Raw genomic sequence first — 27,471 nt, forward strand, 5'->3', positions numbered from 1 at the left:
AAACCTCATAGGGCACCATTGTTGGGTTTTTTTTTATCTCCCTATCAAAAATTTCTATCTCTCTTTAAAGTAATAACTAATGGAGGAAGCCTTCTCAAGAAACCAATTGGAACCCCTGTCAACACTTGGCTTCTGGTTGTGAGGACAAGATAAAGTCAACAAGAGCAAGAGTTTGGGGTGTTTATCACCATTTTATCCTCATTAGTCCAAACACGCAAACATTAAGTGTGGTTCAAAGACTAATAATCAAGCGGACTGTAAAAACCACGTTAGGTCATTTATAAATATGGTAACACTGTTTCAGTTAGCTTTTGCCTTTTTTCTTACCCTTTATTTGTGTTTTTCATCTGTTAGTTTGTGTTTTTTTAATCCTCAATGCTGTGCAAATTGCTTAAAGCTCCAGACCAAACAGAGCGAGACGATACAACTGTGTCTGCCCAGCAGCAACAGCACAGATATTACATAATACACATCATACTGCACCCATGCATTCATGTAAATGTCATGTATTTGTTTATTATGCTGCAAGAGGTCAATTCAACCACAGCCACTGAGCCACAAATAAATGGTGCAATTTATCCCATATGACAAGAGCATGGGTCCACATGCAAATACTTTTGACTGTTACACAAGACAACACAGCAGAGAACCAAATAACTGGTATGACACCCTGGATATTCACAGTCCTGTTTTCTGCAACATTAAGCCAGACGCAAGGATTGTATGTCGATTAAGTGTTGCAGGATCTTTGGTTAGCATAATGAATGTGAATGCTACTGTTCCAGATATTGTTCATCATTTTGGTCCTTTAACTTCAGCTCACGTCACCTCACGAGGAAAAAATTAAACAAGCTGAGATAGCTGATAAGTGATGTTGGGTAACTACAATGTCCTGCAAACTAAGAGTCTGCAGCACAATAGATTGAAACAGCAAGAGCTGATGGAGAACTTTCTGATATCGTTAATATAGTTGTTATTCTGATATTGGGGTTGTTGTTTTTTTCGGTCAAGGACTGAAAAAAAAAAACAGTGTTTTCAGCCTTCCTTTTTCCAGGGATAAGAAACAGACTGTCCAGCAGAGGAATCATTTAACAAGAAAGGAGGGAATCAAAGGAATGAAATTCATGCTTTTGTTTGTTTGTTTCTTTGTTTTTGTGCATTTTTAAAGTCCAGATGCACCCTAAAAGAAAGAACCTCCGGTTTACATTTCTATGGATTCTCATAAATCGTGCTTCATTCTACTCATTGGTTTCTGTTAGATAATGAGGACCTTCAAAAGCGCAGAGGATTAAAGGCTCAGAGAAGCTGCAACAGAACATCATGAAAGCGCATCAGGCACACTGCTGACTGAACAGCAGTGTCATTAGATCCCTGTCACAGTCATTGGCTTTTGTATAAACTGGCCTTTTTGTCCAGCCAGAGGGTAAATGTGTTGATCACTTCAGTTTGTTACCAGATCAAAATCTATGGTGTTCATTTCTGGAAACCTGCAAATGAACTTGATTTATATTTATACGATTTTTTTAAAAGTGTCTTATTGCAAAGGACAAGGTGTTTTCAGAAATGTCCAAGCTGAGAAGAACGTTTCACATACATTTCAATATAAATAAATGGAGGCAGGGGAGTTATAGCTTTAATAATATTTATGCTATTATGTTCTTTGGACCTTCAGAGTTCCTCTCTAAATTAAAGTGGAACTATTATGAGCATTTCAGTCTAATTTATTTTCATTTCTGAGACCAGAAGGGCTGGGATTGATCAAGTTATTGTCACAATCCGCTTTAGTTACTTCAGACCGACCCTCTCCGTAGGCTGTCAGATCAGCCTGCGGGCAAAACAAGTGAATTGAGATTCATCCGCATTAAGCCCGCCTCCCGCCACTGCACTACATCGGGAGCGCGCACCGCAGCTGCTTTTGCCATCATTGTAACATCTCCTAAACAGAAGGATTAGGCTAATATGAACTCAATAAAAAAAACAAAATACAATGTCAACACATAGCATACAGCCCTACATGTTGGAACCTGAATCAGACCCTGAAAACGAAGTGGAAAACAGCAACCCACAGCAACGAATGCAGCAGGATGTCTCTCTTTGGTAAACTCACCAGCCATCGTTGGAAATAACTTTATCCCACGTTTTCCACCCGCCTGATGTATTTGTACATGCCCTTGTTAACCAGTAGAAGGTAACCAATCACCGAACCTTATCCCCCGGGACGTCACAAGGATTTCCAAGTACAAAAAACTCTCTAAAACGACGCGTTTTTTGTCGCCATGGAAACCAAACGGAGAGAGTGCTGGAACTCAAACTCAAACTCAAACATGCGTTTAGGTGATAAAAAACAGTGCCGTTCACATGTCTGATGAGGATTCAACACTGTAACACTGTAGAAAGCTCAGAAAACTCCAAATACCATAATAGCACCCCTTTAAATCATTTGAAGTTTACTGAAACCTTTAAAATCTATTAGACATATGAACTGTGTAGCATCATGTAGAAACCTCAACTATTTTATTGTAAAGTCATTTTGTTGCAATTTTGAGAACTTAGCTGTTCATCTTTAAATAAATAGTCAGTCATATGTATGCCAAATACACATAAGACCTGCTCATCATTAAAAGAAAATCTTCTCTTTTAACCCTATCACTATGATTGATGACTCAAGATTAATGTGGGGTTAAAGACAAACACTGAGCTATTATGTGCCATAGCAACTACACTCTAGGTCAATAAAAAGCGGATTGAAGGCCACTTAGTGCCAGGCCAATAATCTCTACCCTCCTATCTGCTGCTCAGTGGAGACTGAATGAAAGCAAGAAGCCTCCACTTCTTTGTTCCCCTGATGGCAACGTACACAGAGGTCATGTTTTAAAGTCAGTTCTACTCTCTGGAGTCTGGAAATCACCTCAGCCCCCTTTAGAGAGCCAAAGTCCCCTCATTCAGCTAAAAAGCTGTTTAAAAAATTACCTTAGTTTGTTCTGCATTTTCTAGATAGAAAGATACCAGCTAATGTTGTCACCAAGTTCAAATCCTGAACATGAGCTGCTGAGGGATTTTGTATACATTCAAATAACAGCTCAAATTATTCAAACTGAATCAATGCAAAAAGCATTCAGACTGTCAGAGTCAGTTATGCAATCGCACCCATCTTTATAGGCAATTAAAGGATTTAGGATTATGGAGGAGCACTTAAACTGAGGAACTCGTGAACAAATCAACTCAACCTCTTTGAGCTGATAAAGCCACTCTCCCTGAGGGACAGGATCCAGCGTGTCGAGTGGGGGTGTTGTCTTAAAGAAGGATTAGGACTATTGTCAGGTACACAAAGAGACAGCAGTCTCTGGATGACTTCCACAAATGACTGTTATAAAGTGTTTTCTTCTTAAGGGGCGAATTTTACTTTTTGTATTATATTCTCTTTTACCTTTCAGAAAAATCTAACTTTGATTCTTTGTCAAGAGTAGAAACCACAAGTCAGCTACCGACAAGCTGACTTATTTTACTGATTGTTTTCAGATTTCGGAGGTCTGCTTTAATGCCAACAGTAAATGGCACATCAACACATTTTAAATGAAGGAGTAGATATGTCTAAGCGTTTAAGTACACCTTGACAAAGGTGAACAAAAGAAAATATGTAGTAACTGCCATGTTTATAAATGAAGAAGTGAATTAATGGCATTATTTCTCCCTTACTCTTACTAAGTGGGGACATAACACTGATTCTCCACAATCCTGTGGAACTCAGTTAGGGGGTTGCAGCACCATTTTCATTTGGGTTTTCTGGTTTTGTTTTTATTTACTTTCTTTATTTCTCACATCCAAGTCCAATGCAAGGCAGAAAGGTACGGGATAGCATTCCTGCCAGTAGCCATCACCAACTTGGCCTCGTTTTACATTTCTATTAGGAAAAAAACCAACATTGCATTTTCCCTCTGGAATAAATAAAGCATTTTTTATTTACTTAATTATCATTTCATTATATTGATGTTGTCAGAATGCACTTTCCAATGAGTCTCATCATCTTCATAATCTTCCATCTATTCAGCTCCCCCATGTTTCTAATGGATGGCATCCCAGCAGAGACCACTTCTACAAGGAAAGAAGGGCACAAGGACAAGAGGTCCCTGCTGTGTCCTCTCATGTTGCCAGCATCTCAAAAAGCAGGATGGTACTTGAACACACCACGGAGATGAGGTGATGTAGTAAAGTGAACTGGAGGAGTGAGGACTGAGCAGATACATGTAAACAGACCACTGCATGCTCTGCATTTTTCAGTAATGCCATCAGCTGAGGATTCATTGACTCACTGAGTCCTTAAATAAAGAGCTAGAATCATGGGTTGCTCTTCAGTTTCTGCACATGGTCACATTGTTGTGAAAATGTTGCTTGTTTTGGAGAAATGAAGATGATGAATAGGAACATATTGTGTGACACTGAGAGTTAGCTTTTTCTTTTAATTGTCTTCACACTTTTCGTTTCTGACATTCATCCACTGTGCTGAACAGCCAGTCAGACGGATTTTTTTTTTCATTGCTTGACACAATGCTAATCCTACAAGTTGAACTGTCTGAAAAGAGATATTTTTATGATCCCTAAGTTGTTATTTCACATTAGCATTATTGACAAATGGACAGTCAACGGTTGTAAATCCCAAAAAAGCTCTACTAGAAGCAGCTACAGGCACCTCTAAGCAGGAGGGCCACTGTGGTTTTAGAGCTTTTTCTGGTAAAACGCATGTATTATGCAGACTTACTGAGATGTGTTGGATAATCACCTGGTCAGTGAGAGCAGTGGCTCTATTAGAGAACTCTCATCAGATGCAGTGCTGTCTCCAATAAATTGTGTTATTTTAATAAACCCATGCAGTGTGATAGAATGAGTTTATCACACTGAATGAGTTTATTATATTAGTCAGATCATTGTTAACAGTTTTACCATCAGACAGTGAAGAGGTCAAAATCCTATCACTTCAAAAACTAACTTCTGATAGATTAAAGGCAGGTGACTTCAAGTAAATTTTAAAAAATGGCTCATATAACCAAATTTGCATGTGAGGTCAAATTAAGGGAGAGTCTATATATAAAGAGGCAGAAACCTTTCTTTAACAACATGCATCACCTTATAGTTGAGACTGTGGGAAAAGAGGTAAATGAAGAGCAGATCAGAAAGATCAAAGAACAAGAGGTAATAAAAATGCAAAATAAAAAAAGGTTTTTGAAATGTAATTATATTTTTTATAAATTAAATTTTTTAGTTCCTGACTTTTCTTTCATACAATCTAAGAAACACACACATTTGTAGTCCACTGAAAAGTAACTGGATTGTTTGCAAACCAAAAAAAGATAAAAAGATTTATTAATTTTTTTGTGATGTTTACAAAAGAAATGCCAGCTTGAATGTATTTACAAAAGTTCAGCGTGACACCAGTGAGGTACCAGTTTCAGCATGTAGATGTTAGAGCTATAAATAAGGAAATAAGTTACAAACGAAGACCTAATTTAGTTCACTCAGTTGAATGACCCAGAGTGTAAAACTGGACAGACTGAAGAAAGCAACATACGTTGAGTCAACAACAAAGCTTCCTCTTGCTGGTAAAGTAAAATCCATCCATCCATCCATCCATCCATCTATCCAATATCAGAGACATGTGTCTGAGCAGAGATCTTCTGGCTTCTCTCTCTCAGCTACCTCTTCCTGCTCTTATGAAAAATGAGTTACCAAGCCAGGAAAAAGACAAAAATCTTCCCATTATGCCCTGGGTCTTCCCCAAGACCTCCTCCCAGGTTTACATGTCACCTACATTGGGATGGCACCCTTACTTAGCTTCGCAAACCACCTAAACTGGTTTCTTTCAATCTGGATGAGCAGTTATCATTTGAGCCACTCAGATGCCTGAGTTCATCTTCTCAACACTAAGGATTAAGCTAGCCACCCTTAACTGGAAGTTTATCTTGGCTGCTTCTATTTAGAATTTTTTATTCTGGTCACTTCTCTCCTCCTCGTCTTGAGACAAAAACTTACACCAAATCCAACCCATCCTTTTTCAACAGAGGGTCATTGCCTCATACTTGATGGTACTTATTCACAGTCAGCTGCAAACCACCTCAGCAAACGCTAAAGGTTTGGATGGTGATGTTGAAACCAAGGGGTAAGTTTGATGATGCTTTCTAAAGGAAAGACTTCCTGTTTACATTTCTATGGATTCTCATAAATCATGCTTCATTCTACTCATTGGTTTCTGTTAGATGATGAGGAAAATCAAAAGCGCAGAGGAGATGCTACAACAAAACATCATGAAAGAGCACCAGGCACACTGCTGACTGACCAGCAGTTCAGTCAAACGCTCAAGGTTTGGACTCAATAAAACCAACAGAACTGCATCATCTGCAAAAACCAAAACCAAATATATCTATATTAGAGTGCAAACATCCTTACTTTTCACATTACTAACTTCAATTTTAACAGCGGCAGGAGAGCTCTGTTACACCTTTTAGTCTCATCCTCCAAAGATAATGAATGAACCTGACATTCTTCATACACTTTTCATCAGTAAAAAGACTAATATATCAGCATGCTCCACATGCAGTCTGTATATTTATCCAATGCAGGGTTGATATTTGTAAGAGTTAACACGTGAGTTTAGTGTGTTTAGGCATTACAACAGATTAGCAAAGCGATATCCAAGTCCTCTCAGCGCATTCTAAGCTCAAGCTTCTCCTCAGTCTTTCACGCTTGAGTACATATGTGCATTGTGAGCATCGCTGTGCATGAATGCATATCTTTATTTGGAATAATTTGCCCCACAATTACATAATGATGGCCGTACAAACTGTGCTTAAAGTGTTCATTGTTCATTCTGAGCATTTACAACCACACTTCAGGGCACTTGGGCAAAGAAACACAGATGATCATCCCAAGAGTTTAATTTTAGCTGTCTCAACTGTTACAAAGAAACTAATTTAAATTTGACATTTTTTTTAGCATTAATTTCATAACAGGGATGATATTTTAATGTTTAATTTATGACTTTTAAACAGCAAAATTCTGAATTCACAGAATTTCCTGCACCTTTAGTGAAAACAGTGCTGAATATTTTTCACTGTACAACTAAATAATTTTTCAACTCATCGAATGGAGCAAGTGCATTTGATTATTAAATATTTTGTCAAAAATTACCTAAGGATGCTTGCAGTGTCCTATGCAGCCTGTTGTAGTTGTTAATGACCAGAAGGTTCTTCACATCCTCTAAATCCAGGCATAAAAAAGCATGTACATCCAGTTCTAAAACTCCAGAAGCATCACATTAGTTGTGGGTCCAACATGATCCAGCTGCGCCTTCAAGCCACCCTGAGAGCAGAGTGAGCGGACTGTGTCAGCCTGAGAGCACAGCAGAGTGCCCGTCAGCTGCTGACTTCTTCTGAGCAGCAGTTGCTAGGTGATTACTCAACTCCAGTCAGTGAGCACACAGGAGAGCATGCTCAATCTATCCCCCTCCCCTCTGTCTGTCACAATCTACACACACAGTGGAGCTGCTCATTTTACAGCATAACCATCGTCACACTGCAAGTGTTCAAACGTATTAACATCAAGTTTAGCTGATGTAAACAACAACATCCAAGAAAACATTCCTAAATATAGCCCTTCAATTAGTGCAACTTCATTTAAATCAATTCTAAGGGCAGGTTATTTTATCTATTTTAAAACTTTCTGTAGTACAGAAAAAAGTTAAATGTGCTCTATCCTCATAGCTTATCTGGTGTCTGCAACAAATGCAGAGGTGGCTTTATTTTATGTCTGAAGCATGCTGAAATACTGAGCAGTAAAATAAAGGGCACAGCAAAATAAATAGTAACAAAAAATTTGAATAGGTTAGTAATTGTATGAGATGCTGTACCAGCCTTTATTCTTGGTCTTTCATAAATACAATCTCAGATTTATTTTTCACTTTGACAGTGACACAATAAAATAGTTCTATGTGTATACAATTGAACTATTTTTCACTTATACAGGTAATATGATAACCACCTGTACCATGTGCTTGTAGTCCTGTTGTTCATGGAGATAATTGACAGAAGAGGGCCCAAAGTATAAATGAAAGAGAGTTTAATGTTGCAGCTGTAGCTCTGAAACTCTTTCAAATAATACAACAAAATGTGAACTTTATCTCTCAAAAGCAGAACACATTTAGAGAGCTTTAAATACAGACAGTTCAGGTGAAGTTCCAAAAGGGCCATTTTGGGCCATTTTGGTGACATCTGTTCTCAAATCCCTTCAACTGGGACACCTCGGGTTTAAAAGTTGAATGTATTCTGCTTCAGTGTACATCATTTCATATTTGGGAACATGACTGCATTTGTATGCTTGAAGAAAAATGAATTAGGAAATATCCCGAAGCAGAGCTGCATTTGTAGACAGATCTTTATGCTTTTGCTTAAGATTTTACCTGAAATCTCAATTTTTAAGACAATCCTGTTTAAAATAAAATATACAAGACTTAAAATGTGTGCATTTGAAAGTAAAGAACATGTAATGTGTTTAAACAATTCTTTACATAGCCATTGTATTTATCAGTCTTTTGATTTCCTGAATGAAACAAGGAGGGCTGAGGCATACTTGAGTTAATCTTAGTTAGGATGCAAAAAAAGAGCTTTAATAGTCATGCACATTACCAGATTAATGAATGTTTTGTACTCTTACTTGGCTTTTATGAATGTAAAGCATTATACATGTTCAGTAAAACAAACACAAAATGTGCTGGATTTGTATATAACCTATCAATCAACTCCTGACAACTTCCTGCCAAAGTACATAAATTGAGATAAGCCCATACTTCCAAATCTCAGCCTTAATCCACTGTGCACACAATCCAACCCTAAAAATGTTCAGATTGTAACACTGAGTTTACTATTCCTCTCAAGGACAGAGAGCAGATGGTGCCTTATCTTTGACCTTGTTACTTATCAGAGACACAAGACAGCTGTATTGAACTTCCTCAGCAACTAAGAAACTATCCTTGGTATCGCGTATCAGCATTGTATGTGCAACGTGACAATATTGCTTAGAAGCTAAATAAGCTTTTAATGCACTTCAGTGTGTATAAAATGTTTATTTTATTTTTCTGTTTTAAATAAAATTGAGAATTTGATTTGTTTGGTTGGTGATATGTTCATTTAAAATTTCCAGATATTTATCATATTATATATAAAAGGCAGGTGATTAGCAGAGGTTTTAATTGACTGGACGACTGCCATTATCCTTGTTTGCAAACAAAGTTTTTCAGCATTTTGATCAAACTAAATCAGTTTGCAGCCTAAATATTTATTCTCAACATAAGCCCAGTCTCAATCCAAATGGTGTTTACAACAACACTGCCAGAATGACTGGACATGTGCCCAATGCATGAAAACAGACAACAGACTGAACTGCAGGATGGAACTGGTGCCACGATGAAAATGACTTGCTATTGAGTGAAGAGAACCAAATAAGTGTTTAGGTGACTAAAAAGCAACAATGGATTTTGAATATCAACTCATGTGGTTGCATGGTTATTCATTGTATCTGCTGTTAAAAACACTGCTTTAAACCACAAAAGTAAATTTTCTGACAACTCTAATAAAAGATGAAGTTTGCCAAAGTCAAAAGACTCTGGAGTTGATAAATCCGGTGAGTCAGACATCAACCAACTACCTAACCACCCATAGAGCAACACGGCTAGTCTGGCAGGGAATATCCAGGTTAGTGAAGACTTTAAAATTGCTCCTATCATATTCCATATGTTTCAGTCCATATTTATAGTTTTTAATGATCTAATATTCTCTGAGGTGATTGATTATTTTCTTCTCTTGCATAACGAATATCATTGTGCAATCACCATCACCAGATAAACGTGGCCTCCCTTTTCCAACTTCCCCCTTAACCTCAAATACTGGAGGGCATATTGCATCTCTGTCCCTTCCTGTTCATCAACCTTCTCCGCTGGCCTCCCACCAGACTGCCTTCATAGACTGACAACATCAATCCCCCAGCTCAGCACAAAACAGACGTGCTCTAACCATGCAAACATGCATACAAAATACTCTGAGCATGTGCATGCAGTATTAGTCTAAACATGTACACTATATCTGCAATATAACTTCTCTCTTGTAATGTGAGTTTTCACATTAGTTTTCACATCTGGTGCAAATCAAAACAAAACTTCCTTCCAGGTCACATGTAAGTTGACATGTCTGCCACCTTGCAACTTTAAAAACACAAAATACAAATGTGTTGTTCCAGTCAGTGTGGCCATCGGAAGCAGGACACAAAATAAAGACTGAGTTGATGACCAGGCCGTGAAAGCAGTGGACAGCCTCCTCCCTGTATGCTGGGCTGGGCACATGTCTGCTTTGTTTTACAAACAAGCACATGGCTGTCCGTTTGTAGCAACTGAATCAGCTTATTTTTCACGTGCAGACCTGCATGAAAGCTGTAGCAGTTGTACCAGTCAGCAGCATGAGAAAATGGATATTAAATTTGCATGAATGAGTGATACAAATGGCACACTAAAACATGAAAAGACTTCAGAATGTGTATTTGTGTATGTTTGCACTGTTATATGCAGGGAAAGAACTCTTATGCACATGAAGTTTATGTGCAGTCCACACATTCGAATTGCATACATTCAAATCATCATGCTTCCTGAACATTTGTTAACATAAGCAGATAATGGTTCATCAGTGCAATACTTCTCTCACACTGACACAGTTTCAGGGTTTTCTTGAGATTGATTCATAATTTGTTTCCTTTTACCTCCATCCTTTGTGTCCCGACATCAGCTGGTATCAAGCTGTATTTCTTTGCTCACTGTGGCTTTCACAGCAATAAGAACCCTAACCCCATGCAGCTTAGCATTTTTCACACACCACAACAGACAGTTCCGTTAAAACCAAGCCTGCGTGAAGCAGCCTAACTTTATAAGCGTAAGCAAACGTTTAGATAGGTAGGAAGTACATTTTTAGCTCTGTGGAAAAATGTGGAGAAGGAAATGAGCTGCTTCTGCAAGCATTGTAAAATGGATGTACAAACTCAAAATATACTACAAGCAAGTCAATTGGATATTGTTCAAAAATGTGATTATATTAATTTTAACTTGAGAGCATTATGATACAGCCAAGTCAATCCAACAATAGAAGATCAATGTATGGATTTTGATGCTGTATTTACTGTCGTGTTATTGGCTGAATATACAGTGAGGTAAGTATCTCATTTGAAGAACTTCAACATAGAACAGAAACCTATTTGCAGGAATACTGAGATGTAATTTATGATTTAACATCAAAAACATATTGTGATGTTCTTTTTTTGTTTTTGTTGTTTTATTTGAGCCCTGTAGCTGATCAAATAAATCTAAATTTCCTTATTTATGATGGGCAGAGTCAAAATTGAAGACAGTCCTTAGGTCTGGCACATATGAAATACACTGTTCAAAAAAATAAAGGGAACACTAAAGTAACACATTGTAGATTTGAATGAATGAAATATTTTTATTAAATGCTTTGTTCTTTCCATAGTTGAATGGAGCTGGAGAAATTCCAGCTGCCCAAGTTGAATTTCTACATCTTCATCAAGTCCATCCTCAACACTCCATCACCATCTGGTGCCTTGCTGCCACCATCAAAGATAAAGACACAGCAGCACATCATCCGGTTGGTTGAGAGAGTGATTGACTGATAGATAGATAGATAGATAGATAGATAGATAGATAGATAGATAGATAGATAGATAGATAGATAGATAGATAGATAGATAGATAGATAGATAGATAGATAGATAGATAGATAGATAGATAGATAGATAGATAGATAGATAGATAGATAGATAGATAGATATTTTTTGTACCGTACACCCTGTAAATGCAGTATTATTTATGTTCTGTCTGCACCACAAGTCCAAGAAAAAATCCTTGTAAGTGCAAACTTATATGGCCATACGGTCCCGTTCCGATTCTGGTTTAACAAAGAGAACAGAAACACAACAGAAAGCATTTATCTATTATGAGTGTAAGATACAGAAATAATGTAGTTGGAACTAAAATGTGACTCTTTATTCAGACAGCAAACAGCAGAACAGCAGAAATTCAACTATTCAAGAGCAGCCTTGAAATTTTTGTTTAATATTGTATCCCATTATCATTTTAAAAGGGATTTTAGTTTGCTTTAAGCACACAAAATTCAAACAAAATGCAAAAAAGAAGGTTTTTATTAGTCTAAAAGCTTCCTCCCATTAGAGCGGGGAAGCATCATAAATGTAAGCAGCTTTTTTGTGCAAAATGACAATAAAAGTGATTCTTTTATATTTTATTCTAAAATCTAAAGATAAAACAGCTAATTTTGGTCACTGGATACAGAAGCTGTAAAATCTTGTTTGAGACCAACCTTGCTGAAGAGGTCACCGCAGGGCAGATTAGGTGAATGTGTATCCCTGAAGTCTTTCCACGTGATCCTGACTAAACAAAACGCGCTGCCAGAGCAAAATGTTCAGTCTACTCTTCACCAGTACTCTACCAAAGACACACAGCCCATGATCTAACTCACTGATGCCCTGTGGTCCTGGAGGAAATGGGCTGTCTCTCTCAGGAAACCAGCCCAGTACAGAGGCGGGAGGGGGGGTCTGAGAGACGACGGACTTCTCCACAGAATTACATGTATCAGCCAACAGGAGCAGGAGCTACGGAGATGGGCAGCACCATGACTGACATGTATCGTTTGAGTTTTTCATAAAACTGGTTCTGTCAACCAGTTTGGAAAAGAAAGTCGACTAAATGAAACATGATATTATCAAGTCAGAGTTTTTTTTTAATGTCACTGTTTGTAAATGTTGAGCAAAACTTACAGTGGAAAGCTTCGCTGTGATAAGGATATAACCTGACACAATCAGAGACACATTCGTGTTTTTCAGCTGTACTGCACTTCCATCTAGTGGCTGAAAGGTATGAAACCTCCACAACCATGATTAGACACACGGACCTGGAAGTAAAAATTGTAACAATATAAATGGACAGCTTAATTTATATCAAGAGCCTTAAAAGAAAATGTAAAATCCTGTCTTCAAAAATCCATAAATGTGCCATCCAAGCTTTGGCTCTATTTGCCTTTGCTTTCCCATTCAGCAGACACAGTGAGAACAGGTGTGCGCATGTGTGCATGCACGTGTGTGTGTGTGTGTGTGTGTGTGTGGGTGTGTGTGTGTGTGTGTGTGTGTGTGTGTGTGTGTGTGTGTGTGTGTGTGTGTGTGGTTGGAGGGGAGGGAGGGCCTTGGTGCCCGGGGAGTGCAACTGGTGCGCTGGGGGCTCTGTGGCGGTTTGGTGTCCTGGCTGGACCCTCTGCCTCCCGGGATGCGGGGTTGCCTTCGGGCTCTTGGGGCCCTGGGGCCCACACTCAGTCTGGCCTAGGGGGCCAGTGCCCGGTGGAACCAGGCTTTGCCTGTCCAGGCCCGCTGGGCCCTGATTGTGGGGGACTCTAGCTAGCCCCCCCCCCCCTCAGGGTTCTCCTGGCCTGCCTCTCTTCTTTGTGTGGACAGGGTCACATTGGCATGATCACTCTTCTCTGAACACGTTCCACTCTGTATGTTCTGCATGTGACACAGTCACTGAGTCGTCTGCTGGTTTATTTACTAACAGCAGCTAGTTTTCTTTCTCCGTTTCTGATTTAGCTCGTTAATTTCTGGTTCTACTGACAGTTGATGGGTTCGTCCTTTCATGGGGGAACATGACTCCAATGTGTATATGTGTAAATGTGTATAGGTGTATGTATATGTGTATATATAGGCAGGTGTGTATGTGTGCTTATGTATATGTGTCAGTATGTAGGTTATTCTCTCTCCCATTCTCTTTCTTTCTCTCTCTCTCTCTCTCTCTCTCTCTTTCTCTCTACGGGGTGTTTTTCTGTTTTCTCTTCTTCTAGATTATCTTTCTGTTCCTCTTCTATCCTCTCCGGTCTGGTCCAGCAATACAAACTTTGTAATACAAACAATTATGCAAAATAAATAGAAAAATAAAATAAGAATCCAGTATATCAAGGGGAGCATTATATCTACAGTGTAATGCTCCCCTTGGCAAAGTAAATTTGCCAAGCAGAACACAGTATCCAGATAATCATTCTGCTCGCTTAAATGATGGACATAACAAAAAGAAAAGAAAATTTTGAAGCTAAATAAGCTTCACACATGACTGGACAGGTGAAAATACACACATGCTATATTCCACTGGGATAAAATGAAAGCCCTTCATGTTAAGATCAGATCTACATCCTGATATATGTATAATACTGATGACTTGGATCATGTAAAAACACCCATCTTTTACTTGAAACAAACAAATTGTCACATTCTAGCTGTTATTATCAGCAATTCACCTAGAATGATTCTATTTGTCAGCATTAAAAAGAAAGTAGTTGCATGGAATATTCCTCTTACGGCATTTTCAGACCTTGAGTTCAATTCTGAGATTCATGACTACAGTGTGGCCGGAGATTTTCTGTGGGCCGATACAATTACAAATGGAGCCAAGCTTACCTCCCACAGAGACCTGAACTCCCTCTGCTCAATGCGTAGGAGCTCGCTGAATTCCCGAGTGACAATGGTTGCATGTCTGGGGGTGTTATCCAAGATCGATTCCCCAAATGCTGTACCAGTCCCCAATGTGCAAATAGTAACAGCATCCTGCAAAAGAGGTACACATGATGCATTACATAGATCATTGCTCCCTGCCAGACAATAATAATGTGAATGTTAAAGTAATTGTGATGCCCTTAAAAGAAAAAAGCTTTTTGTGCACAGTGCTTTAAGGGCAGCGCTCCTCACTGATCAGGCTATTCTTAACGGTTAGATGCAATCTTGTAGGGACTTCAGATAAACAGAAAGTTTCAACTCAATTTGAAATGGAAATACTTCAGTCAGCACCTAGACAAACCAAATGAGGTGCGTGACACTGTAAGATAAAAAATAAAAAATGTTCAGAAATCATTAAACAGAAATCTTTACAGTCCACACTCCAAACGAGGTCCAGACTGTTGCAAGCAGAGCTTTGTAAAAAATTTCTCAAAGATTCACAGAAAAAGTCTAAAATAAGAAACTGAACAGCTTTGCAATACGGATTTGTAAACCTGTCATGGTTAATCTAGGTTAATTTAGGGATATGTAGTCTAATTATGCCTTGCTTCCAATTTTCTCACAGCTTTTATGTGGTAAAATGATCTGATGTCAGGTAAACCAATATGAAATTAAATGAAATTTAATTTAATTTAATTTAATTTAATTTAATTTAATTTAATTTAATTTAATTTAATTTAATTTAAATTAAATCAGGCTGTGAAAATCTTGGGTTTGGGGGCAGGTTGTGCCTCAAAAGGTCAAGATCCACCCTCCAGGACTCCTCACACCCAATATGTCATTTGTTTGATCTGTTGCCCTCAAGCAGACACAAAGGGCCAAAAGGGCCAATGAAAACATGCACTTCTAGACTCAGGAACAGTTTATTTTCCTAAGCAATAAGAGCACAAAACAAACAATAATCTTACTCTATAGATTTTCTGATTGTGTGCAGTTAAGTGGATTTTGCCATATAGTCTAATTATTTTCTACCTTCAGTCCAACATGCCCTCTTGTTAGTGCAGTTTCTCTCTTCCAGTGAAATACTACCCTGCTCTTTTTGTACCCCATCAACCAAATCACCATTCCGTTTGATTTATCTATCTATTGTTCAGCTAGGCATATCATGTTTCTTCTTCTTTTAATTAAGCTGTGTGGCTTGCTGTCTTGTGTGTTATTAATGCATTTGTCACAGAGATCTGTTTTTAAAATGGTGGAGCACCTGCAGTCTTATTATATGCTACACAGTATGAGAATGAAGCTGCCTGATTTCTGATCATTGCTGCATTTTAAGTAAAAGTTTTGTGTATAAATGTAGAAATTGAGCTCACCGCTCAGCAAAGGCATCAAGACACTACATATATGCAGTAGATCCAAAAGGACAGTCAGCCTCAGTTGATGAGCTAGTTCCACTAAAATATGACTTCTCAGTCAACCATTTCTTTGAAAGGAATATTGCTTATTTGATCTGGGTAAAACTTTTAGAAAATCTTAGTTAGTTCAGCTATTAAACTGGGATGCTAAAGTTTCCATTTGTATCTTACTGCACTTAGTTGTTTTACATCTTTATATCCATGTTTTGGACTTTTACTTGCATTTCATGGTTGTTCTCAGTTTATTTATTGCAAAATAAAACATTAAACAAAAAGAAATGACACACATACAACTCCAGGTTCTACGGATGCTTGTTAAATAGTTTCCACAATACCTGATAACTTGATGTCTCGGACACTTTTACATCCAGTGAACCTGAGAGCACAGCATACCAGCTCGTGCCAATGTCTCCTTGGCGATACACTGTAGGCAACAGAAAAATAAAATCTCAGTTTTAAGAAAAGTAGAGCAAACAATATTTTTAACTAAATATTTTGTGTTTTGACCTACAGGTGATGCCTTTCTCCAGACATTCGTAGAATCCACACAAACAAATCTGCTGCAGTAAACTGAGGTGGAATCTCTCAAAGGCCTTTACATTTTTCAGACGTGCCAGAATTATGTCAACATCTTCACCTGAGCGCTCGCCTGGTCTGAAAATATGGACAAAAAATAAACACAGTTGACAATACAGGTGAATAAAAACTGAACATTAGTTACCTGAACAGTTATAATACAGAGTATAGCCTCACTAAAGGTTTGGCCTGATTTTCTCATTCAGAATCTCCTCAGAGAGAATGTGTCATTGCGAAACATGGTAAGTCTCAAGGGCATCACTTTAGATTTATATTTAGATCTACATGCCAGAACATGTTTAATTTCTTTTTTTATATATATATATATTATAATTAAAACTGTGTAAAATGTAAAAAAAAAAAGATAAAACACAATGTAATTATTTACTCATTTTTTAAGAGCAATTTCTAAGTAAATGATACAAAGGCATTGTAGTAGATTTAGACTTTTGTACATTTTCATTTTCAAATCGGTATTTTTTATTAGTATGAAGTAAAAGGTGATTGAACTGCATCAGGTTGTTTGATCCTTCTGTGATGCGACTCTGATTCTAGCACTATAGTGCTGTATACTTGAATCCAGAACCTCTAATATTACATGTAGGCGGTTGAAATGTAGCTTACATCACCTGTGAGTCCACATGCATCCTTTCAAAAGTGAACAAACAGCATCAATAATTCAAAAGAAAAAACAAGCTTTTGCTTCTGGCGTCATGTTAATCATTAAAAAAAATAGCTTTTGTACTGCGTTATTTTGTGTGTTGCACTACTCTGTTGTAACACCGCTTTCACTGAGCAACAGCTGTCAAAATGATGGCTTCTCATTCTCTGGTAAACTTGTGCTATCCCTATGTGATGCACTTTCTGATGAGATGAAATGATCGCACTGATGGTCACAGCATGTGGGGGAGCATCCCTGTTCTCTCACATCATCTCTCCCCAGATTGTTTAAACACTCTGTACGTGAAACACACAACAAAGCAGAAAATTCAAGAGAGATGTGAGAGATGAGTGGGAGGATTACAGAGTCTTTTTGGGAACCAACCAAGTTGAAAGGAGAGAAAAGTTTAGAGGGATTTCAAAAAAGCCTTTTGACAACAGAATGCTTTCATCATGGCAGCTTATTACAGTATCACTGCAAACAATGAGGTACTTACTGACAACTTCATCTAATTTCCAATCCACTTACAGCATGAAATGGAACGAATCTTATAATGGCTGACACCTTCTTAATGGCTGGTTTGAGCGTTCCCTCTTTCAATCCATTTAGTCCTGAGATTCAGCAAAACTTTTTAAATCCATACTGGATTTATAGAGATACTTTCTCATGGTTCTCTACACCTCACTGTGAGGTATAGTAGAAACACAAAAATGCTGTTTGCTAGGGAAAGGTGAGTCATACAAGAACCAATTGATTTAAGAGGTGCAGGTGGCTTCCACATCCAGCCAGGGGATATTGCTGTGTAAACACATATGGCACACTGCATCACTTTGCTGTTATAGCTGCTGTACTCTGGACCTTTTTCTTTCTGATATCGCTCTCCCTCTCTTCATCCTGAGTATCCTAGTAACCCATTTATATCTTAGCTCTGTCCAACAAATTTGCCTGTCTGACGTATGAAGCACTGCATTAATTCACTGCATTGACAGTATGATAAATGTAAATAAGATAGATGTCCTGGCTTTACTTGTTTCTAAGCTAAGTTTTAAAGTCCAAAACTTACAAAGAATTTTGCAGCTCTTCTCTGGAAATGTTGGAGATGTACGACACAGATTTACACCAAGGCATCAAAATCTATGGTTGCATGGTGCAGGACAGGTGTCCTGGGGTTTTATGTCTCCTTTGACAGGTGTGTGCAAAGTCCAGTATTTTCTTTGATTTGATCAGGCAAACGACTTTAATGGAATATTGCAATGGCAGCATGTAGCAGCCACACATCAAGTAAAGGTCTTATAATCTTTTGTTTAAGATTTAGTTATTGATACAAACATTTTAGATAAATACACACTTCACTGTTTTTCATATTTCACATTTTCATTAAGTTTTGCCAAGGTGATGGGTTGGCTGGGTGTACGTATATAGTATATATACTTATTTTATCACCTCATTAACTAGGTTTGCTGTCAGTTAATACACTTTCCTTTCTGAGTTGCGAGTTCATGAGAGGCTGCTGTGGGGATCGCCTGCCCTGCTGCTGTGAATCTCCTTGAATGGGGCTGATGTCTAATCAGCTGATGTCTAATCAGCTGATGTCTAATTAGACCCTATTCCCACATCACTGTTCAAGAAATTTTATGGCTTCTTTGAGTCTGAGTTTTTACTTATCATAAATTCCTCTCTTCAGACGGGTGTCTTCCCCACCGCCTTTAAAACAGCGGCGGTGAAGCCCCTTCTGAAGAAGAGTAATCTGGATCCCAACATTCTTGATAACTACAGACCTGTATCCAACTTGCCGTTTCTTAGTAAAATGATAGAAAAAGTTGTTTTTATTCAGCTAAATGAGTTTTCAAACAGGAATAATATCTTAGAAAAATGTCAGTCTGGTTTTAGGACAAACCACAGTACTGAGACGGCCCTTTTAAAGATTGTGAACGATCTAAGAGGCAATCTGGATGCACAAAAACTTTCTGTCCTGGTGCTGCTGGATCTCAGTGCCGCTTTCGATACAGTAGACCACCAGATTTTATTAAACAGACTCAGATGTCTGGTGGGCCTCTCAGGTACTGTTTTAAAATGGTTTTACTCCTATCTCACAGATCGACAGTTTTTTATAAGTATGGATACATGCTCCTCAAAGACCCATAAAATAAAATGTGGGGTTCCCCAAGGATCAATTTTAGGCCCATTACTTTTTAACCTGTATATGTTGCCACTTGGGGACATCATCAGGAGACACGGCATTGATTTCCACAGCTATGCTGATGATACACAGCTTTACATCGCCGTGTCTCCTGATGACCTGGAGCCAGTTAACACCCTTTTAAACTGTATTTTAGATATAAAGTCATGGATGGCAGAGAACTTCTTACAGCTCAACCAGGACAAGACTGAAGTTTTAATCATCGGTCCTGAAGACAAGAGAGAGATCATTTCATGCAAACTGCAGAGTTTTAAATCCTCCCAGTGTGTACGAAATCTGGGTGTTATTTTTGACTCTGAGCTGAATTTTATTCAACATATCAGAAATGTTACAAAGACAGGATTTTATCATCTCAAAAACATCGCCAGAGTCCGCCCATTTCTCTCTCTTGCCAGCACGGAGGTACTAATGCATGCTTTTATTTCTAGTAGACTAGACTACTGTAATGCTCTGCTCTCTGGTCTTCCCAAAAAGAGTATTTCTAGTTTACAACTACTGCAGAACTCGGCGGCACGAGTTCTGACAAGGACCAGGGGGCGGGAACACATTACACCTGTTTTAAAGTCGCTGCACTGGCTCCCCGTGCAATTCAGGATTGATTTTAAGGTTCTTTTAGTGGTTTATAAATGTCTTAATGGTCTTGGGCCTTCTTATTTATCTGATCTGTTTTTAAGGTATGAACCCTCGCGGACCCTGAGGTCCTCAGGTACCGGCCTTTTAGTTCTTCCTAAAGTTCGTACCAAAACATATGGCAAGGCCACATTTCAGTATTACGGGCCTCGCCTATGGAACAGCCTGCCTGAGGGCCTCAGGGCTGCAGAGACTGTTGATGTTTTTAAAAAAAAGCTCAAGACCTACCTTTTTAGTTTAGCTTATAACTAAGTTTTAACATTCTTATATTAACCCATATTTATCTTTCTTTTTAGTTAATTTTATTTATTTATTTATATATTTTATATATTGATTTACATAGTATAGATTTTATTATTTTATTTTAATGGATTTTATTTTTGTTTAGTTATCACTCCAGCTCTCTCCTCATCGGGGTCCTCTTCGCCGAGGGCTGCCCCTGCTCTGACTGCATGGGTGTTGCTGTGGGGGCTGTCCCTGTCTGGTGGGTCGGGATCCAGCGCTGCAGCTTTACGGTTGTGGCGTGGGTCCTGTCTGCCCGGACCCGGGTGGCCCCCATGGTGATGGCCTGGGTGGTCTTGGTTGGGGGTAGCCCTTTGTGTAGAGGCTCCCTGAGAATACCGTTTCCTTATCTGGTGCACATCTGGTGCAAATGCACCTGGCCATTCATTCATCTTCTTTTAACTGTTACAGGGCAAATAGGGCATGGGTGAGGGTGGTTGTGGGTGGGTGAAAGGGGATGTGTATGTGTGTTAGTGTTTTATCTATTTTGATGTAAATTGTTTTATAATGTAAAGCACTTTGTATTGTTTTTAAGCACGAAAAGTGCTATACAAATAAAGTTTGATTTGATTTGATTTGATTTGATTTGATTTGATTTGATTTATTCCAGTTGGTCTGGGGAGAGTGTAGGAAGGGTTTAGGTTTTATGTTGATTTCCTTTGTTATATTTTTTTTTGCTCCATTTGGAGTTTTGATTTGTTTTAGTTCTTTTTCTCCAACAGGTTAGGTTTTAGCACTGTACTGAGCAGTTAATTCTTTGTTGTGGTTTGTTTAAAAATATATTTTATATACCCCTTATGTGTCAAAATAGTCTGATGAGTCAGTATATGTTTTTCTCATGTATCAGTTAGTTAGGTCACTTAGTGCTTTGGATTTTTAAGTTAGCGGTCTATGATGAAGTAATGGTGACCTCTTTTATAGGCCGAAAGCTATTAGCATGAAAAATAACTTTTTTTGGTCACTTTTTGTAAATTAATCCAAAGATATTTTTTTCTAGAAGTCCCTGTGCCTCTGTTTTTCTTTAGCTAAGTCCCTCATAAATATGAGGGAGTACTTAGGCCAGGGGTGTCCAAAGTCTGTCCTCGAGGGCCGATGTCCTGCAGGTTTCCATGTAGCCACACCTGACTAAAATTAATCAGTCATTGTGCAGAACTTCATTGGCTGTTGGGTCCGATTAATGTTAGCCAGGTGTGTTGGTACAGAGATAAATTGAAAACCTGCAGGACTTTGGCCCTCGAGGACAGACTTTAGACACCCCTAACTTTGACTAGAAATTGTCTGACAATTCTCAAATAAAGGGAGACACTTGTTTGCGACCTTCTTGCCTGCTTGTTGTTTATCTGGTTCAACACGACTTTATCATCAAGCTGTGCAAAGGTCTGATAATGACACATGCATTAGAATTATGAAGACATTAAACATCTAAGACATTTCAGGAGTTTCCAAATGACTGACAGACATCTAATACATACCACTGGAAAGAGACATATTTATGTGGTTAATATTTACTAGTGGTGAAAACTGTCACATACTTGTAGATCTTCATAACTCTGAAATAATTGTTGATAGAATATCATCCGATAAATTTGAGTAAGTAGAATAACTAGCTTTCTCAAACTGGGCTCAAACACTGTTCTGAAGTTTGGAGTTGTTTTGTTTCTTAAATTAGGTTAAACAGACTATTTTCAGTCTGAAAGAAGAACAAAAGTAAGCCTATTTAGATGTGGTGTTTTATTATTGTTATTATTAGTTGATGCATTATGATAAGCTGCATGCATACAAATACATGTCAATTCTACACAGTAGGTAAATAAGCACCTTAAAAAGCAGGCTGTTCTTGAAATAGCAGATGCTGTCTGGGCTGTTTTTAAAGTAACAGAAGGTCAAAGGCACTGTGAGCACCTGATACGAACAGTAACCTCTGAGCTCTCAAGGATGAATAGATTCAGACCATATGATGAGCTTTGTTCTGGTGGGAAATAACAAACTACAGCACCACATACAATCTGTGTTTTTATGAAGCCGTTGAAACACACGAGCTCTTCAGTGCGAGGAATTAAAACCCTGCGGTATCAAATCGCTCTCAGATCGGAGCAGCAAAACAAGTTGGTAACGTGTTAGGCTAAAAAAATATTTATACCTCTTATCCAGACAAATAATCCACTCGGCAGATTCCGACGAACGTGAAGAGGTGTGCGCTGCCACCATCATGCGATCCCTCTGATGCTCCTGCTGATGCTGAGGAGGAGGAAGAGCACGAAGAGAAAAGAAGGGCTGGACCAACAACTGCGCTTTATCTGCCTTCACGCGCTCCCTGCTGTCAGTCCTCGTTGCACCTGCTCGCCTCAGACTGTAAGGAAAGAAGGCGATGCCAAAAAAATAAATACATAAATGAAAAAGAAAAACAAAAAAATCAGCGCGAACTTAGAAGCGAACCTGAGTGATTTGGGGAAAGCTGAAGAAGACAAGCAATTCTCAACAGACCAGAGATCAGTTTATCTGATTTTCTGCAATGGCAGTCTTCAGATCTACATCTTTACACGATGAACTGCACCTGAACCATAACCTGATGAGAGATTTTAGTCTTCTGTTTCTGAGATGTATGATGAACTTTTGGTAGTATAGCATATAGCTGAACAAACTTTAACGAGGGTTCATATCAGTTATGTATAGGATTGTTTAAGCTTTGTTTTAATTAATACATTTGGAAAATGTGTTAAATCATTTTCTTGGGTCTAGATACTTGAGTATAACTCTGCTTGAGTTTACTGAGTGTAACAAATGGACTGTTCTCACTGATATTAGGTGACAACTCCGGAGAAAATTTTAACAAGTCTTTATTTTTTTATTTTAAAAAAAAAAAAAAACAGTGAAAAACATTATACCCACACATAACTACAACCACTTTATTCTGATAAATAATTGCTCCATAAAATACAAATAAGAAAGAAAGAAAAATGAGAAAACCTATAAGGATGAATAATGTCAGAAATAGAAATCCCGTTGCACCAGTTATGTAATCATTTTAGAGAGGAAGAAAAGACCAGAAGTGATGGCTGGCTGGTAAAATGGTGACAAGGTCACTGGGATCTTTCAGCAGGAATACAGAAAACATGTGTACTTTAATAAAGGGGTCCATTAGCACAGAGAGTGACTTCCACTGCAGTGTATTAGCATAAGGTGAGGAGACAGAGCCTGTTCTGGTGACTCAGTCCACCTGGAATATATAGAGTGTAGAGGCACTCAATCAAATAACTGATACCACTTGCACACCAGTAGTAAATGACTATTTTTTACAAACTGTATATGTAGCACTCTATGTCTGGCATCTTGAGTGGGAACATTTCCATAATGACCATGAAATAAAATTATACCTTTTTTAAAGAAGACACATAATAAAATTGTCATTGGTTTCTCTTGGTTACCTTGAGAACTAACTGCGGTCACAAACAGACTTTAGTGTATGTTTGTCAAATTTGTCATACTTTTCCATCATGTGATGCCTGATACCTTGTATGGTGATACAATAGTTTAGGATTGATTTGACAGTTATTTCTCTCATATTTCTTATTTCTGTACAACACAAATCACCAAAACTCTAAAACACCCCGACTGGAAAAAACAAAACACATAGTCCTATTACTGTACATGTGAAGAGCATACTGTCAGAAACACCAAATTAAAGGAATACTTCGCGTTTTATTTTAAAAAAAAAAAAAAAAAAAGGGGGGGGGGGGGGGAACGTTTTTATTATTTTTTTAATCCTGTCTCTCTGATCAAACATTTTAAACGTAATTCTTTCATCTGCCACAAGGTGGCACTATTGTCTGTATAAGAGTCAGGAGCTTTAACGCATGAGGAGAATTATCTCAGCAGAGTAGAAAAAGGAAAAATATTTAGGTATGCCTTTAGTTACTAGGAGAAAAGACTTAGTCTGATAACACGCTTCTGTGTTCTAATCGAATTTGTGTTTAAAATAAATTGTTTTAATAGTGCATGTTCCTTTTCCTTATAAGATACACTTTCCATTATGGTCTTCTCTCTTTTAGGAAAGTAATATCTGGAGGTAGGACTGAATTCAGGTTGGGGCATGCACAACACAAAACTTACATTCCTGTTGTGCTGCATAATATTGACAGACAAATATTTAACAATGTGAGAAGTTGTCTACATGCACTACAGAAACTTGCCACACACAGAACGTTTACTCTAAACGGTGATCACAAACCAATGCATCTCACTGTTCTCACAAAGAAGAGGTAGAATTTCACAGAACTAAATGCATTGTTTATGTAATGCTTTAATGGTGAGTAATATCGTATTAGCTGCAAATAGCAATTAGCTGGCCATTCTGAAAAGCATATTTCAATAATTAAGAAGTACACGGAGATACTTTGTGCAGGCAGTTGTTCTTGGCCAGACAGTGTTAGACAATGTGTCAAAGGTTCCACTGGCTTCTACTACATGCAGATCACCTGCTCCTTTTTCCATTTTCCTTTCCCTGTTCATTCCATGTTGTTTGACATGTTGCTATAGGGACCACTTGGCAGATATGTTTCCCCAAGCTCACTGACTATATGGCTTTTCAGACCTACAGTTGCTAGGAGATGCCTCTCAAAGCTCAAAATGGTAAACACATGGACACATGCAACCCTCATGTCCACATGGACCATAATTTAGCTGTGGAGCGTTTTGGAGAGGCTGCTGGTGTGTTGAACTGTTGTGATCTCATGCCTTTAAGAGATAAAGTATGTTAAAAGTCCAACTTCTGATGAGTTGTCTTTGTTTGTTCTAGTCACATGATCATTTTGAGGCCTAACACTTGCTTTACAGAGGCAACGCTTTAATGAAAGAGTAACATTAAAAGTATCAAAATCATAGGGAGTTGATGATTGAGTTCAGTTTTTACATTTACATGTTGACCAAATGTGGATTTACATCAAACAAACAAGCACATAGTCCATTGGAAAGCAGCACAGTAACTGTAACAAACAAGAGCTAACATAAACTAGTGGTCATAAGAAGCTGTAAAAAACTTCACATATCAGATAACCACGTCTCAGACGGAATGTGAGGGCTGATAACTCCAGAGGAAATGCCTGAGGATTGGGCTTTTTCCAAAGATGCCTCTTTGAATGTTTTAAGATTCAAGTTTATGATGATGGTTTAAAAGATCCTTAAATAAAATAATGTGTTAATATGCTCTGAGGAGACACAGAAATAAAGCTGTCTGGGGAAACAAATGTCATTCACCATTTAATGTTTCATGCTTTGTTCCATTAAAATTGTAAATGGGATTACTCTTTAGGCTACTAAAAAGATGACAATTTAAAAAAAAAAACAAGCCTTATATTTAGATCACCATCTGTTCAAGCCTCTTTCTGCAGTCTGGTTCCTGTTGATCAATAATTACTATCCTCTGAGCATTTTGTTACATAAAGCTCATTGAACATGCATGCATAGGTATTAATGAATTCTTTGTGTTTTCAAATTGTATGAATTCATAATCTGATAAATTAATCAAAATTATATAAAAGACAATCCACATTTAGATTTTTATTAATAAATAGAATAGAATATACCAATTACAACTGATATCCCACGAAGTGATTAGAAATTTTGTTACACTTAATTCAGTAAGTTTCCTCGATCATTTGATTGGATATTTTTGCAATGTGGGCTTTTAGACACAAGATAAATCAAATCTTCTATCACTCAAGTTACTTTGTATAATTATAAAATGTTATTTTCTCAATCAAATCAGTAAACTCACAGAATAATATAGTAGATGTCAACTATGGAGTGTTCTGTAAGAGTAACTCACAAGATTACCCTGGGGAGGGGACCTGATTTTGAATGGCGAGTAAAATATTCAGTGTGGAATTAGTTTAACAGATCATTGCTTCATAGTGAAATTTACCACTGTGGCTGCCAGAGTCAATGTATATAGGATATACAGTAGAGTTCTCTGCTGGTGACCCATTTTCTCAGGCCATACAGCATATCCTCTCAAAAGACACATATGAGAAACTTTATGCCATTCTACACCATCAATCTCCATGATGACACATAATACATCTGTGACTTTAGAAGTGGGACCTATATTTGAGTAATGACTCAATGGTGTTTAATTACTATGTAATAACTATTTCACACTCTTAACCCTTCAAATTGGGTCTCAATATTCATTTCATAATGATATTTTTAATGTTACAAAAAAACCTCTGACAAACAAAAATTTGTTATATGGTTACAGCATAGGCTCCAGCTTCACTGCGACCTTTTGTTGGATTAAGCGGTTCGGACAATGATTGAATGAATGAATGAACGAATGGTTACAGCTTGTTTTAATAGCAGCTGGGATTCTCTTATGCATTTGTCACCTTTACAGATCCCTTTGGTGGCTGTGTGATGAAAATAGTGTGTATCAACTGCATTATTCTAAGGTGTCTCAATCAGCTCAAACAAGAGTGACATTGTCTTAGCCAACGCATAGAGTTTTAAAAACAAAACTGAATATGGTCTTTATTAGTGCAATTAATTACTGTTTTTATTATTATTATTATTATTATTATTATTATTATTATTATTATTATACCTATGGTTATGTCATTTAGCATCTGTTGAAGTTTACTTAATATTTGCAAAAAGCAAGAAATTTGGCAGAACCAGGCAGATTCTTTTTTGCAAGAGTTGTTCTAAAAGGAGAGATAAGGACTGAGCTAAAAAAAAAAAAAAAAAAAAAAAAAAAAAAGGGATATGGCCACATAAACTCATTCTGCAACAAAACCATGCTGTATATTATAAAAGGCGCCCTGTTTTTTTTTTCTTTTTCTTTTTTTTCTTTCCTTTTTTTTAATGTATCTTACTCCAATCTTCTACTCAACTTTGTTTTAGTTTATCAGCACATGCAAAACCACCTGACCAAAGAAGATAATAAAGACTTTATGACTTTGGTACAGGCTGAGTGGTAGGTTACTCCTACAGACACAAGTAATCTGAACATAATGTGTAACATATTATAGTACCTCTGACGAAGCGAGATCACTGAAAAGACTAGGGTGGAAGGTTAAAAGGAAGGACTTCTTTCTTTGTGGAACTCTTTTGCAGATATCGTTGCA

At 37.8% G+C, this 27,471-nt stretch overlaps 1 protein-coding gene across 1 annotated transcript in view; it reads right to left on the reverse strand.

Annotated features, from left to right (window-relative positions):
* Window positions 1-22,558, reverse strand: part of rapgef4a (Rap guanine nucleotide exchange factor 4a) — a gene marked incomplete at both ends in the record, with an annotated part of 37,376 nt that extends 14,818 nt beyond the window's left edge. The window contains 4 exons of the mRNA XM_079254444.1: window positions 14,554-14,700; window positions 16,337-16,425; window positions 16,513-16,655; window positions 22,491-22,558. Coding sequence (XP_079110570.1) covers window positions 14,554-14,700; window positions 16,337-16,425; window positions 16,513-16,655; window positions 22,491-22,558 — 447 coding nt within the window. The remainder of the gene's footprint in view (window positions 1-14,553; window positions 14,701-16,336; window positions 16,426-16,512; window positions 16,656-22,490) is intronic.
* Window positions 22,559-27,471: the final 4,913 nt, after the last annotated feature.

The sequence above is a fragment of the Telmatherina bonti genome (assembly GCF_933228915.1).
Source record: "Telmatherina bonti genome assembly, chromosome: 15".
Lineage (NCBI taxonomy): Eukaryota > Metazoa > Chordata > Actinopteri > Atheriniformes > Telmatherinidae > Telmatherina > Telmatherina bonti.